This window comes from Taudactylus pleione, unplaced genomic scaffold (assembly GCF_031769625.1).
Source record: "Taudactylus pleione unplaced genomic scaffold, aTauple2 ptg000065l, whole genome shotgun sequence".
NCBI lineage: Eukaryota > Metazoa > Chordata > Amphibia > Anura > Myobatrachidae > Taudactylus > Taudactylus pleione.
The window spans coordinates 2,654,921-2,670,034 of NW_028284467.1; the positions used below are offsets into that span (position 1 = coordinate 2,654,921).

At 44.6% G+C, this 15,114-nt stretch overlaps 1 protein-coding gene across 1 annotated transcript in view; it reads left to right on the forward strand.

Annotated features, from left to right (window-relative positions):
• Nucleotides 1–15,114, forward strand: part of LOC148534612 (speriolin-like protein) — an 84,224-nt gene that overhangs the window by 47,876 nt on the left and 21,234 nt on the right. The window contains exon 2 of the mRNA XM_088465864.1: nt 6,708–6,847. Coding sequence (XP_088321990.1) covers nt 6,708–6,847 — 140 coding nt within the window. The remainder of the gene's footprint in view (nt 1–6,707; nt 6,848–15,114) is intronic.

Sequence of the window (15,114 nt, forward strand, 5' to 3'; positions counted from 1 at the left end):
GACAAGCGTGCGTCTGTCTGTTAAAGGGTGGTGTAACTCTCAAAGTGCTCCAAAAAATAAAAAACTATTTTTTTAATGTGTTTGTGACTTGTGTGCGATGTAGCCGCACTTGCATCCTCAAAGCAGCAGCGACAAGCGTGCGTCTGTCTGTTAAAGGGTGGTGACACCCTCAAAGTGTGCTACACAAACAATAAAAATATTCTTCTTTTTTCTGTCTTTGTGAATTGTGTGGGCTGTAGCCGCACCTGCATCCTTAAAGCAGCAGCGACAAGCGTGCGTCTGTCTGTTAAAGGGTGGTGACACCCTCAAAGTGTGCTACACAAACAATTAAAATATTGTTCTTTTTTTTTCGGTCTTTGTGAAATGTGTGGGCTGTAGCCGCACCTGCATCCTTACAGCAGCAGCGACAAGCGTGCGTCTGTCTGTTAAAGGGTGGTGACACCCTCAAAGTGTGCTACACAAAGAATAAAAATATTCTTCTTCTTTTTTCTGTCTTTGTGAATTGTGTGGGCTGTAGCCGCACTTGCATCCTCAAAGCAGCAGCGACAAGCGTGCGTCTGTCTGTTAGAGGGTGGTGTAACCCTCAAAGTGTGCTCCACAAACAATAAAAATATTCTTTTTTTTTTTCTGTCTTTGTGAATTGTGTGGGCTGTAGCCGCACTTGAATCCTCAAAGCAGCAGCGACAAGCGTGCGTCTGTCTGTTAAAGGATTACATCGGTGACAGCATCCAAGTAGGCATGTCAGACAGTCCGTACCTGTACTGGCAGGAAAAAGAAGCAATTTGGAGGTCCCTGTACAAACTGGCTCTATTTTACCTGAGTTGCCCCCCCTCCAGTGTGTACTCCGAAAGAGTGTTTAGTGCAGCCGGGAACCTTGTTAGCGAAAGGCGTAGGAGGTTGCTTCCACAAAATGCGGAGAAGATGATGTTCATAAAATGAATGATCAACTCTTCCAGGGAGACCAGCCTCCAGAACGTACAGAGGGACCTGTGGTTCCAGCAGGGACGAATTAATACTCTGTGAGGATGAGGATGTACATAACACTGAAGAGGGTGAGGAATCTGTGGATGAGGAGGATGAGGACGACTTCTTGCCTCCGTAGAGCCAGTTTGTGCAGGGACAGATTAATTGCCAGCTTGTTTTGTGGGGGCCCAAACGAACCAATCATTTCAGCCACAGTTGTGTGGCAGACCCTGGCGCTGAAATGATTGGTTTGTTAAAGTGTGCATGTCCTGTTTATACAACATAAGGGTGGGTGGGAGGGCCCAAGGACAATTCCATCTTGCACCTCTTTTTTTTCTTTGCATTATGTACAGTTTGGGGCCTAGTTTTTCAATGCCATCCTGTCTGCCACTGCAGTTTCACGCCTAGATGGGTCACGTGTTTGTGCCGCCCACTCGTGTCGCTTAGCATAGTCATCCAGCTACCTCGGTGCAACCTTTTGGACATAAAAACACTATTGTGAGGTGTGAGGTATTCAGAATAGACTGGAAATGAGTGGAAATTAAGGTTATTGAGGTTAATAATAGCATAGGAGCAGAAAAACCTACAAATTCTGTGATTTTAGCTGTTTTTATGCTTTTTTTCAAAAAAATACAGATCCAAAACACAAAACCCAGAACCCAAAACACGGAAGGGTGGTTTTGGCAAAACCAATCCAGATCCAAAACACGAAGAAAGATCCAGATCCAAAACCAAAACACAAAACACGAAAAGTGGCCGGTGCACACCCCTAATATACAGTATATATATATATATATATATATATATATATATATAAACACAGTCAGGTGCATAAGTATTGGGACATTGCATTGCCAGAATGTTCATATTTTGGCCTCTATTCACCACCACAATGGCTTTGAAATGAAACAAACAAGATGTGCTTTAACTGCAGACTTTCAGATTTAATTTGAGGGTAATTACATCCAAATCAGGTGAACGGTGTAGGAATTACAACGGTTTCTATATGTGCCTCCCACTTTTTAAGGGGCCAAAAGTAATGGGACAAACTAAACAATCCTAAATCTAACTGTCACTTTTTAATACTTTGTTGCAAATCCTTTGCAGGCAATTACAGCCTGAAGTCTGGAACGCATAGACATCACCAGACGCTGGGTTTCATCCCTGGTGATGCTCTGCCAGGCCTCTACTGCAAATGTCTTCAGTTCCTGCTTGTTCTTGGGGCATTTTCCCTTAAGTTTTGTCTTCATCAAGTGAAATGCATGCTCAATCGGATTCAGGTCAGGGGATTGACTTGGCCATTGCATAACATTCCACTTTTTAGCCTTAAAAAACTCTTTGGTTGGTTTTGCACTATGTGCGGCATGGTGATGGGATTACACTATAAAGGTAAGCTCTTTTGTATTATAGCACTTGATTCTGACAAAAGTTGAAAATATAACTGAAACGTTAATCTGCATTTTGAGTAGCGTCTCCTTATTTCTTTCTACTACCTGAAGTGAAGCCCTGTGAGTGCCGCCTGACATTGCTCTGTATATAAAAAGTGTTGTGGTCGCTCACTCACAATTTATTACAAGTACAAAAAAGGTCACTCTGTCCCCCTTTTGCTTACTGACGTGGTCAGCTACCAGATAAGCTTATTGAAATTTTATTGAATGTAATTGTGCATTTTTTGTGTGTTTTTGTACTTGTAATAAATTGGGTGTACTACTACACCATGAGAGTGTTATCTATCTTTCCATATATTGACTGGGTCCTGTGACAACCCTTATACTGAACTGTCTGAGGTACCAGAAGGGATATCCTTAAAAGACCACCTATCATATGCTCATATACTAGGGCAACATGGCACGCTAATTATATATGTGTGTTGCGTGTCACCATTATTGTAACGATTTACAGGGCCGTAGAGAGCGCCGCCGGGTCCCGGTAAAGAGGAGGCGTGGCCTATTCATGGGAGGCGTGGCCACGCCCCCTTGAAGAGGAAAAAAAAAAATATATATTTTTGCAACGCCGCGAAGTGGCGCTGCGCTCCGGGGAGGGGGCGCTAGCAATCTCCCACATGCTGGGCTGCTGCGGGAGGAAGGGAGGGGGGGCGGGGCCACCAGGCCCCTCTGGAAGCCCGGGCCCGGGTAAAGTGTACCCGCTCCCCCCCATCTCAGCGCCCCTGACGATTTACACCATTGTGCGCTTCTTTCCACTCTTTTATTTTCATAAACATTTGGGGAACGTTGAGCAGCCATCTCCAGAATTTGGAATGTAGTGTTTTGAAGTGGATTTTCATATCAGAGACTGACCTTCTGATTAAACACCTTGATTTTGGTTTAGCACTGTGACCAGTACCTGGATTATAATATATATATATATATATATATATATATATATATATATATATATATATAGGCTAATACAAGTGTAGACCACAGCACTTCACCTGTTGCGAGACACTTTTATCTTAAAGGACATAAGCTTGTGAACTTTATATATCAGATATCCTTGTTGGAATTACTTTGCAATAATTAGTATCCATTGAGGTCTCACGTTTGACTGATAATTGATCTTAATGAGGTCCCAGAATGAAGTGGTGCTGTGAGATGTATGCATGCGGGGCTGGGGACATGCCCAGCAGTTCATGGAGCGTTTTGGGCATGCCACCATCATGATGAAAACAGGGGGTATGGCTCGGGAGAATGTCATTTTCCGTGAGGCCACTCCCCTTGCCTTGATGCCACACCCCTTGTTGCCAGGTTAAACCCCATTTTGAAGGTTCTCGCACCTTCAGTCAACTTGCAAAATTCCCAACCTGCCTGTTGAGAATGTTGGGAGGTGTGAAGTATGATTCAGAATAGGGTCTATATACTAAGCCTTGGATGGAGATAATGTCAACGGAGATAAAGTCCCAACCAATCAGCTCCTAACTGCCATGTCACAGACTGTGTTTGAAAAATGACATTTTGGCTGATTGGTTGTTACTTTATCTCTGTTCACTTTATCTCCATCCAAGGCTTAGTAAATAGACCCCTGGGATACACAGAATTGTAATAAGATATGGATTTTTCCCCGATCCATAATCTGATTTGCTTGTAGTTTTTGTATGCAGGTCAGATTATGCACTTCTGTTATGAAGCCTTCTCTAAAATAACATCTTTATCAAGGACTTAATATTTCACACTCTGCTTACTTGTCATTTGCACACTAGGGTTTACATTCTGAATGGTATTCTACATTGTGCTTGGTATAATTATTTGTTAGGTCAAGTACTAGAATAGATATTCAGTGTGCTGAATGTGAAAGACTTGATAAGTAGCTGTGCACATCCATTCAATGAGTTATAGTCCTGCCTAATTAACACCAATGTTGCTTTTCCTTTTATTCTTGCAATATGTGTATAGAAGAGGATAGAAAAGAACACCCCCCAAGCCCTATTCAAGGTAAAACCATTCATAATCTTAATATTAGTAACAGAAAGAGATGATGTTAAGTAAAATTACAGGGGTTGTGAGATGTTTCAGAGAACGTTCAGTCTATTGAACTAAATAACTGTCATTCACAACCAGACTTAACCAAAGACTAGCAGGAGATGATTAGTGTTGGAGTACAGCCAACACTGGAGTGATGTTTGCCTGTTGTGCATTCTCCTAGGAAAATATCCTGTTGTGAAGGTTTGTGAGGGCTGTGAATGGTTCGATGGTGTTGGAGCACCTTTACCCCCCCCACCATCATGCCACAGCTGCTGTACACTTCCGCTCTCCATTCCCTTATAACAATACAAGTACAATCAAGCTGTGACTGTCTATTGTGAAGAGCACATCCCAACATCTGGTGTAGGCTGAGCTAGGATGCTGGGTTTGCCCACATAGGCCTGGATTCTGTATAGCAAACCCACCAAAGATTTATGGTCTGTATAGTAAATCCACCAGAGACGTGTGTGTTTTGTGTAGTGGATCCACCAGAGATTTGTGGTCTGTAAAGAAAATCCACCAAGAATTTGGGCGGCATCTCTAAAGTCAAGAGAGTTGTGAGTGACCTGCATTAACCTGCCACTACAGAGCCCTTCATGGTGTAAAGTCATGGATCTGGATGTGCAAGGACTGAGATGCCCACTTGTTGCATCTATAGAAGACTCATTACCATCTGATGTGCCTTTAGAGTCACAACCGCTTTCGACGACACGCCTGCAACATTCCCGTTAGATGCATTATGGTCTTTTTAGACACCCCCCTGTTACCTCCCAGTCAGCTTCCAGGAACACCCCTTACATTTCTGCTACTGTGCATCCAAATTAGTACTGCGACTGTGTGTACAAAATCAGGACACATAAGCTGTGTGACACAGACGCATTGCCTGTTTGGGTGAATATCAGAATGGCGTCCACATGAGGCCACAGAACACTAGCAGAAGAATACATAAAATATTGTATAACCTGGTGACGTGCTCTTAGTCAACTACATTGCTTCCAATAATTAGCACTGGCTGACATATATTAAGATTTGAGCCAGAAGGAGCACTTATCATCACATTTATAAATTAAAAAGAAAACTTATTGTTCTCTTCTATCAACTGCTTTCTTATTTTAATGGATGCCAAACTCAGACTGACTAATATCTCAACCCAACCTGCTAGTTTGTGCTTATTGCACAGACAATGACCATACACAGAGCTCCTGTACTAGACAACTTTACTTACTGTTTTTACAAATATTGTTCACTCATTCTCAGACTTTTCCTCTATGGCTAGTGCCAGTTGTGCATTGAAATGCAAGTAATTGAGGGCCTGATTCATTACAGATCGAAACTGCAATTGCAATAGTGTTTACGCACGCAGTCTTACTGTGCTAGTATGCTAATCCATTGCAGTAGCTATGCCGTCACAGCATAACATAAGGACGCCCACTTTACCTTACACACATCCGTACTTTTTAGCAAGACTGTGAAACCATCGGTACCATCGCAGCCTCACGCACACTTGCACAAGCTCTGACCTTACTCAGGAATTGCTAACTTCATCGCACGTTATGAGTACTCAGCATGCATAAGGCATCGCAGTGGATAAATTATGCACACCTATGCAGTGGCGTTCAACACACTGGCACACCTGCATTTCGCCAACCACCCCCCCATCACATCCCTCAAACGGCACTTCCTGTCAGTCACATTTTGCGATGGGTCTGTGTAGTCACTGCAGTGGCCGGATCGCGCACACGCGCTCTGCGGATGTATACGCATGCGCAGAAAGCAACAATTGGCCAATTACGCGCATAATCACAGTTGCGATCGGTAATGACTCAGGCCCTGAGTCCTGTTGTCTTCAGATGTATTTTTTACTTTAGAGCAAGCTTGAATGTAGTGTATTGAGTCCCTGTCCACTGTTATTGTAATGGAAAGTGCACATAAATACAACAGCCAGTTTTCTATGGACAGTCCCTATTTTCAGCAGCCAAAAGTGAGGTGGTCACTAACAAAGTGGGCATCATTTCTGTAAATAGGGGTATTGTGTGAGTAAAAGGAAGACATGGGCTGGAATGTAATAGGGTACAAGTTTGTAAAAGTACCTACCTTTATATGTAAATCCCACGGCAAAATTGCTGACAAGTCTGCGCTTTACAACCTTGTACCCTATTACACCCCCACCCCAACCCCTAGTGTATTCTGTCAGACTTTTCCAGTCATAAATGGTATATAATACTTCAAGGTTAATATATGTTTATTACCTCTTCCTTTCCTGTAATGTGCTGTCTCCTACAGATCCTGGACTGTTTGAGTGCTGCCAATGTCTAGCAGGAGAGATAGCTTTCCAGCTAAATAGAAGGATCCTCTTTTCAGTATTTCAGAAAGAGCAACTTTATGGGTTTACGCTCTGCAATATAGAGAAGAGCATTTACCAGGTACAGAGCATCACTTATATTATTGTATTGTGCATTGTCCCAGTTGAAATTTCCATATTATATAGAGACCTTTTTCTGCCACATGCTTGCAGTCAGCAACTCTGTAAAATTTGTAAAGTTACCTTGTAAGGCGCTGCGGAACACTTGTGGTGCCATATAAATAAACGATAATAATAATAATAATAATAAAGATTACTGTGGGCTGTTTTTAATGCCATGACGAGCCACACATTGCCATCTGGAATAAATGTGACCATTATTTTGAAGTGTAATTACATCTTTTGTCATGAACCTACAGTACTGTACTGTGCAAAATTTTTAGGCAGGTGTGGAAAAAATGCTGCAATGTAAGAAAGCTTTCAAAAATAGAACTTTTAATAGTTTATTTTTAGCAATTAACAAAATGCAAAGTGAATGAACAGAAAAGAAATCTAAATCAAAGCAATATTTGGTGTAACCACCCTTTGGGCAGGAAGCAGCAAAGGGAGAAATGCAGTCAAACTCTGAAAATGCAGGTTTGGCCGCATTTCTCATATGCACCAAGCCTCAGAATGTGATGCACTCCGGGGCTTGGATACGGTGGTTACCCTGTAGAAGCCTATGGGCTTCTATCAGGAGAGTGTTGTGAGAGGGATCCAATTGGATCCCTCTCAGCACCAGTGATGTGCGGGCAGGTGAGGCAGAACCTTTCCTGTCATACTTAGGTATACTCCAGAGTTTTGACTATTTAAATTATAAGAAACATTTTAAGAAAATATTATAAATATTTTCTTTGTATTATTCTAATCATTTTTATAGTCAAAACTGTGGAGTAAAAAGTCTATGGCAGGTGAGGCACTGCCTCCCTTATCTACCTTTTCCGTACATCCCTGATTCAAACACACCAAATTTCCCGCACTATATACTGCTGTACCTTTGTTTAATGCCCACATGAAACCTCGTGTTCATATATGTATCTGTAACTCTGGCTCTGATACTAGCCAATGCCTCCCCAGCTATTTACCTCACTGCACGTCTCTACCCAGCACCCTCCCGCGGCATGCGCAGAAGGACACCAGAGGAACTTCTGAGTCATATACCCGGAAGAGCCTCATTCGCAATGACCACTCTTACCTAGAGAGCGGCCCTTTGCACATTCTTTCATGCATACCAGTGTAATGAACATTGGATCCCAGAAGATACATTAGGGGGTAGAGATCCCGGGTTGGACCTCTTAATTGTGTATGCTGGGCAGAACTTTGACCCAGGGAGCCTGCTCTGGGCCTTCCACTGGATGGAATTGGATGAATACTTCACAGAGGGGTGGCAATTTATCTGGGATGCCTAATGGAGTGGTTGGGTTCTGGTCAGACCTCACGGCAGAGTGCTCTGGGAAGAACTTTGACCCAGGGAGCCTGTTATGGGCCTTCCACTGGATGGAATTGGATGACATTATATAATAAAATATAATAACTTGAAGATTTAAACCTAGGCAACACCGGGTACTTCAACTAGTACAGTAATAAACAAAGATGACACAAAACAGCTTATGTAGTTTGTGATTGCAAAGTAAGACAGAAAAGTCCCTCCCCCATCCCACCACCCACAACCCCTAACAACACTGTATGTGCCTGCTGTAACATCATGTAAAAGAGAACAATATAATGCAAGATATAAAAATGTTATTTACTAATTGTACAATATGTGGTTAGATAAAGCATATATATCACAGTGGCATGGAGACCTGGTATAATAGAGCCTGAATATTGTCCGTTTTGTGCAAACCAGACCCAAAACTCTATCATATTTTGATGGCAAGTATACAAAGCAAAACACTTTCTGGTATCTACAACAACATCTGGCATATATTGTTCTCAGGGACCCATTGGAGACCTATCAATTCTAAACATTTCCTTAGTACAGTCCCAATATGAGGTAATGTGTTTTTGTATGGTTGGTAGAGAGTTAAGTTAGTTGCTGATGAGTGGGGGAACCAATTGGGTTCAGGGGGTAGATTCTAGGCATGTTTATGTAAGTGGGCAGGCTCTTGGTTTCAGGCCTCTTTGTCTCTTGTAATTTGCCACCCACTTTCCTATTTTCACTTGTCTTGGGTGGTCAGCCATGTTGGGCTCTAGATATAGTTCAGAGTATCTACCTGGTCAGGGGGTAGTTGTGAATACAACCAGCATAGGACCCCTTCGGCAGTATCCTACTGGTGGTCCAAGTTGGAGTAAAAATGAAAGGGGTGGCAACCATGTTAGTGCAGGGGGGGTGATAATAACTCTCCTATGTTGTTTGAGTAAGTAGTGAGGAGTTGGGGCCTGATTCAGCAGTGCACACAAGTGTTCTGCTGATTGCATATTACAGCTTATTGGGAATCTTTATGTGTTCAGGGCCCGTTCTGAGCATGCTATAAAACATGAAAGTAAAGTGACACCTGTTAGTGCCATTAGACCATGCCTTTGTTTGTTGTGTCATTTTACTTTCATGTTCAGCTAGTGTCAGGAAGCCGTGGATGGTGTCAGTTGTTGTGTTAGTGTATCTGTGACCAGGGAAAAATGACAGGGGGGGGGGGGGCGCACCATGATTGACATGTGTGGCTGGGGTGTGTGGCCAACTGTGTGAGGGACTGTGACCCATGTGCTTGCTGTGAATAAGCTGTCTGTCTATAGTTAATTGTGTATAATATCATAGCATATGATCTATAGTCGTACTTTTATTTTGAGCAGCTCAGTGGATTAAGGACCTGATTCAGCAAGGATTGCAGTTCCTAATATGCACACAATCGGACGATTGTTGCGTTATGCGCATACGTATGCATCGCAGTGCACGTGCGCGAACACTCCACTGCAATCGGGACTGGGATTGCAGAGACCACACAAAGACCCATCGCAGAGTGACTGACAGGAAGCACCATTTGTGGGTGGTGATGGTGGGTGGTCAGGCGAATACAGGCGTGCCAGTGCGTTTCAACGGCGTTGCAGTGGCGTGCGTAAATTAACCACTGCGATACCATACACAGCCTGAGGACTCATAGCGTGCACTGAGGTTAGCAGTTCCTGAGTGAGATCTGACCTGCCTTAACTGTGCGTATGGGTCCGATGTTACTCGATGTTACCAAATATTGTGCTATATTGCTAAAGTATACAGATGTGAGTAAGGGGGAGTGGGCGTCCTTATGTTAGACTGCGATCACAATGAGAATGCAATTATTTGCATATCATTCACCGCTGATATTAGCAACTGTTTTGCATCCATATTAACAGAATAGCAATCCTTGCTGAATCAGGCCCTAAGTGGGAAAGTAGATTTGCTGGTATATAAATTTAAAGTGAAGGGCTGGGGTTCTGGGAGCCGCCAGAAACTTAGGGTTTTTGTAGTGTGAAATTAAGTTTATTTGTTTTTTTAACACTCCAGCCACCAGCTGAAACTCTAATATTAGGCCACTTAAAAATAAATATAGCTACCTGCTTTTATTAGTCTGTTACTCTCTACAAAAGACATGGGGCTATATTTATGAAGCAGCGGTTTGCTTCCTGGCAGGTTGCAGGTGAAAATTTAAACGGCTCCCGCAGTCACTGGGTGTAGGTGACGTTTTAAAATTTCACCTGCAACCCACCAGGAAGCAGCCAGCTGTGACCCGAGTCACGGGTTGAAGTCGGGGTCTTTTGTATTCACCCTTGTTCACATCAGGGTGAGGACCCAGTTTATTCCCGGGTTGTCACCCTTCATACTGGACCCAGGTCTTTCAGTGACCCAGGTCTTGCGTCTCCAGTGAGGCGCTTGGAGATTATGTCATTTAGTAATTTTAGGCAAGGCTTATGTCTGAAAGGGGATGTAATCACGAAGCCGGCAATCAAAATGCCGACCGCCGGCTTCCCGACAGTGAAATCCCAACATGGGACTAATGATAGGCGTCTAAATATCGCCTATCATTAGCCCCACACCGAAATCATGGTGCCCGGCATACCGAACGTTGGTAAGCTGGCGTCGGGAGCTGATAGCCGCGAGGGGGGGAGGTTTAGGTTTAGGGACTCCCGAGGGGACTTAGGGTTAGGCACCCCCCCAGGAGGGTTAGGGTCAAGCAAGGGGAAGGTGAGGGTTAGTGTCAGGCACCAGTGGGGGGAGGTTAGGTTTAGGCAGCCCCCGGGAGGGTTAGGTGTAGGGTACTGAGAGGGGGGGTTAGGTTTAGGCACCCCTAGGGGGAGGTTAAGGTTAGGCACTAGGGGGGGAGGTTAGGGTTAGGTACCCCTAAGGGAGGGTTAGGGTTAGGGGGGGAGAGGGAATTGGGTTACTCACCTCAGTTGGGATCTTCATGTGCCGGCCTTCTGGCATTGGTATTTCATCTGCCGGGCTTAGGGCGGGCGGTAATTCATACTGATTCCGTCTGAAAGGGGTATAACACAAGTCACAAAGCCACCTGAGAAGACCTACCAATGCCAAGTCCACTATAGAATGAGCAGTAGTAGTTTATTAAATAAAGAATATTATAAAAGTTCTGTAATGGCTCATCATTAAACACAAATTTTAGTATATATACATATATATATAATAGATATATATATATATATATATATATATATATTTATATATATACAAATGCATGAGGGGCCGGCACTCTCTCTCCAGTTAGAATGCTCCGGTGCACTTCCCAAGGTAAATGTAATCACAGCAAGAACGGGATGGCACTCAGTGAGACTTCGATAAAAATAAATAAAGAATACAGCACTACTTTGCTTTAAGTCGTCGACGACTTAAAGCAAAGTAGTGCTGCATTCTTTATTTATTTTTATCGAAGTCTCACTGAGTGCCATCCCGTTCTTGCTGTGATTTTATATATATATATATATATATATATATATATATATAAATAAGGGGGGTTGAAATGAGGACTCCAGACAGGCAGGTACTCAGTGAAGCAGTGTCTTTTTAATAGCAGCAAACTCTGAACCTTAGCAGAAAATAAGCATATAAACATAAGAGTAAATGTCCCAGTACTACTTGTCCTTAACAGTCAGCAGTTACAATATCTAAGCACTCTAATGCTAACCACCACCCTCGGCCTATCACATGGCCAGCTTGTCTGGCATCAGGAGCAAGGAACATCAGAGGTGTGAGAGTTTTAAACCCTTCCAGTGCTCCAGTGATTATTCTAGCTGGGTCTGTGTAAATGTGAAAAGCCTGGAATTCCACACCTCCACTGCTAATGCAGAACACAGAGGTTTCTCTCCAGCCTCCCCTGGAGTGAACTGATCCCACCAGAATGTGGTGCAATTCAGGTGAGAGACAACCCCTCTCACCACACATCCCCCCCTTTCAATTTTCCAAGCTTGGGGAAGCGCACACCTTCTTTCGTGACAGCCGACTCCACTCAGCTTTCTCAAACTTCCGGGACAATGCGTCTGCGTTTGTATGTTGAGCTGCCGGCCGGTGCTGTATGACGAACGTGTACTGCTGGATGGTCAAGAACCAGTGCGTCACTCTGGGTTAACGTCTTTGTTGAGGTGCATCCACCTCAGAGGTGCCTGATCCATGGCCAAGACAAATTCTCTTCCCAGGAGATAATACTTCAGGGCTTCTACTGCCCACTTTATCGCCAAGCATTGTAGCCCTCAACTATGGCATATCTTGTCTCTCTTGTCTCTCATGGTAACAGCTCTCTACTTAAGTAGAAGATCGGCTTTTCTACACCCGCAATGGACAAAACAGCTCCTAAGCCTGTCGTGGAGGCGTCGGTTTGCAGGACAAAGGGTTTACGGTTTTAGGCCAGTGCCTGTAGAACCGGTTTGGAACAGAGGGTCTCCTCCTATCTTCTCAGGGTGCTTCAGTTGTTTTGGCCCAGAGAATTCTTTCTGGTTGAGCCTTATTAAGGGTCTCAGTCAGGGGTAAAGCTTTGGATGCAAAATTTGGAATTAAACAGCGGTAATAGCAGCCCAAGGAAAGTTCTCACTTGTTTCTTGGTGGAGGGTCTTGGCCAGGGCTGAATCGCCTCCACTTTCTGCAGTTGGGGTTTTACTTGCCCATTGCCAATCACATACCCGAGGTAATTGGTCTTTGAAAGTCCAATTGTACACTTGGCTGGATTAGCAGTAAACCCATGCTGTTGTAAGCTGTTTAGCACTTCTTGGACTTTGGTCAAGTGTTCTTCCCAATTTTTTGTATCGATGACAATGTCGTCTAGATAGGCTATAGCGTACCCCTGGTGTGGCCTCAGCAGGTGATCCACGGCACGCTGAAATGACGCTGGTGCCCCATGAAGGCCAAAAGGGAGCATTTTATATTATAACAGGCCATCAGCGATCAAGAAGGCAGTCTTCTCCTTGGTGGTCTCACTTAGGGGAATTTGCCAATATCCCTTTGTGAGGTCCAGGGTCGTAAGATACCAGATACTCACCATATTTTCTACTAATTCGTCCACCAATGGTGGCGGGTATGCGTCAAACCTTGAAACCTGATTCAGTCACCTAAAGTCGTTGCAAAAATGTATGGCTCCTGACGGCTTGGGGACCAACACAATAGGACTTGACCAGTTACTGCTGGACTCCTCAATGACCCCAAGTTGGAGCATCTATTTCACCTCTTGATGGAATGCTTGCCGCCATGCCTAAGGGATGCAATATAGTTGCTGCTTTACAACCACTCCTTCAGGTGTGCTTATCTCATGCTCTACTAAGGCAGCGTGCCCTGACAGGGAAGAAAACACATCCTGATTATTGCGGACTAAGGCTTCTGCTTCTTTTTACTGTTTTGCTGACAAGGTGTCTGCCAGTGGAACTTCTGTAGGGCCAAGCGAACTAGAGCAGCTCCTAGGAACCTAAGGGGTTGCGGTTTCCAGCACATCCATGGCAACATCTGTATTGGGTATAATGCCTCTACAAATATTTTTGTCTGGCCGTAACCGGGCAAAGTGTTGCAGATTTCTTTCCTCAGACATTAATTGCTCAGAGGTTCTCTCTCTAAAGAGAACTACCCATGCTTTTCCACTCTTCTTTTCCAAGGTAGGGTCTTGGAGACTTTACCGTGGTGTGGTCTCTGTGGTTCCTTTAAGAGCTCAACAAATCCTGGGAAACTGCATCCCAATATGATAGGATAGGGGCGTTTAGGACCCATTGCAGCGACCACCTCTATGGTGAGGCTCACAGGAGAAGTTTTCTGTGGATCCATGAACGCAGAGTACTTCAACTAGCCCTGGCACCTTTTTCACTGGCTTGGGCAGGACAGCCTCTGAGATCAAGGTTAGCTCACTCGCTGAGTCTATAATAGCTGGGAGTTCTCGGCCTTTCAGCAACACAGTTTCCCACATTAACTGGGGTCTGGAATCCAGGGGTACCATTGATCAAAAAACGGGGTACATAACACCCATACTAGAAACCAAGGGCGGCTATAGGGGTCTGAGCACCCTGTGCCGGCCCAGTACGCAGCGCCCTGCAATCGCGTGCGACCAAAATGGGGGCGTGGCTGCATTACCATAGGACACGCCCCCTAAGTGACGTTATTTGGAGGCATGCCCGCATGGTATGCCTCCAAATAGCATCAGGCTGGTGTAAAGCCCAGCCCTCCATCACTGGCTGGGCTTCCCCCAGCCTTCTCCTGTTAGTGAATGGATGCCAACCTCCCGATTTGACCACCCGCGGGCCACTTCGGCCCACCGGTGGAACAGCGGGACAGTACTGTCTCACTAAAATCGGGATATTGGGGAGGGGTGCGCCCTCTATGGGTGGCGCCCCTGTGCGACCGCACTGGTCAAACACCCCTAGAGCCGGCCCTGCTAGAAACCCCACAATCCATAGGCTCTGTTTTTCTGGGACAGTCCTGCCTTATATGACATGTCTCTCTGCACTCATAGCAAATGACCCTGGCATCTCCAGCGGAGTTTCCTTGAGGACGGGTGACAGTCGGGGGTCACAGGCCAATGGGGTCACTCATTCCCTGGTTTCTTTTCTGGCATTTTTGTCATATTTCCTGCAGTCTCATACCACTCCAATACTGTACTTAATTCCTCTAAATTCTGAGAATCAGCATGTACGACTCAGCTCTGTATAGTCCGCCCTAAGGTTTTTATACACTGGTCAATAACCACCGTCTCTTGGGTGGAGCCAACTTCACCCCTGTCTGGCGAGTTCTGCAACCTGCTTCTGAAGAGTTTTAAACCCTTCCTATGCTCCAATGATTATTCCAGCTGGGTCTGTGTAAATGTGAAAACCTGGAACTCCACACCTCCACTGCTAATGCAGAACACACAGGCTTCACTCCAGCCTTCAGCCTTCCCTGGAGTGAGCTGATCCCAC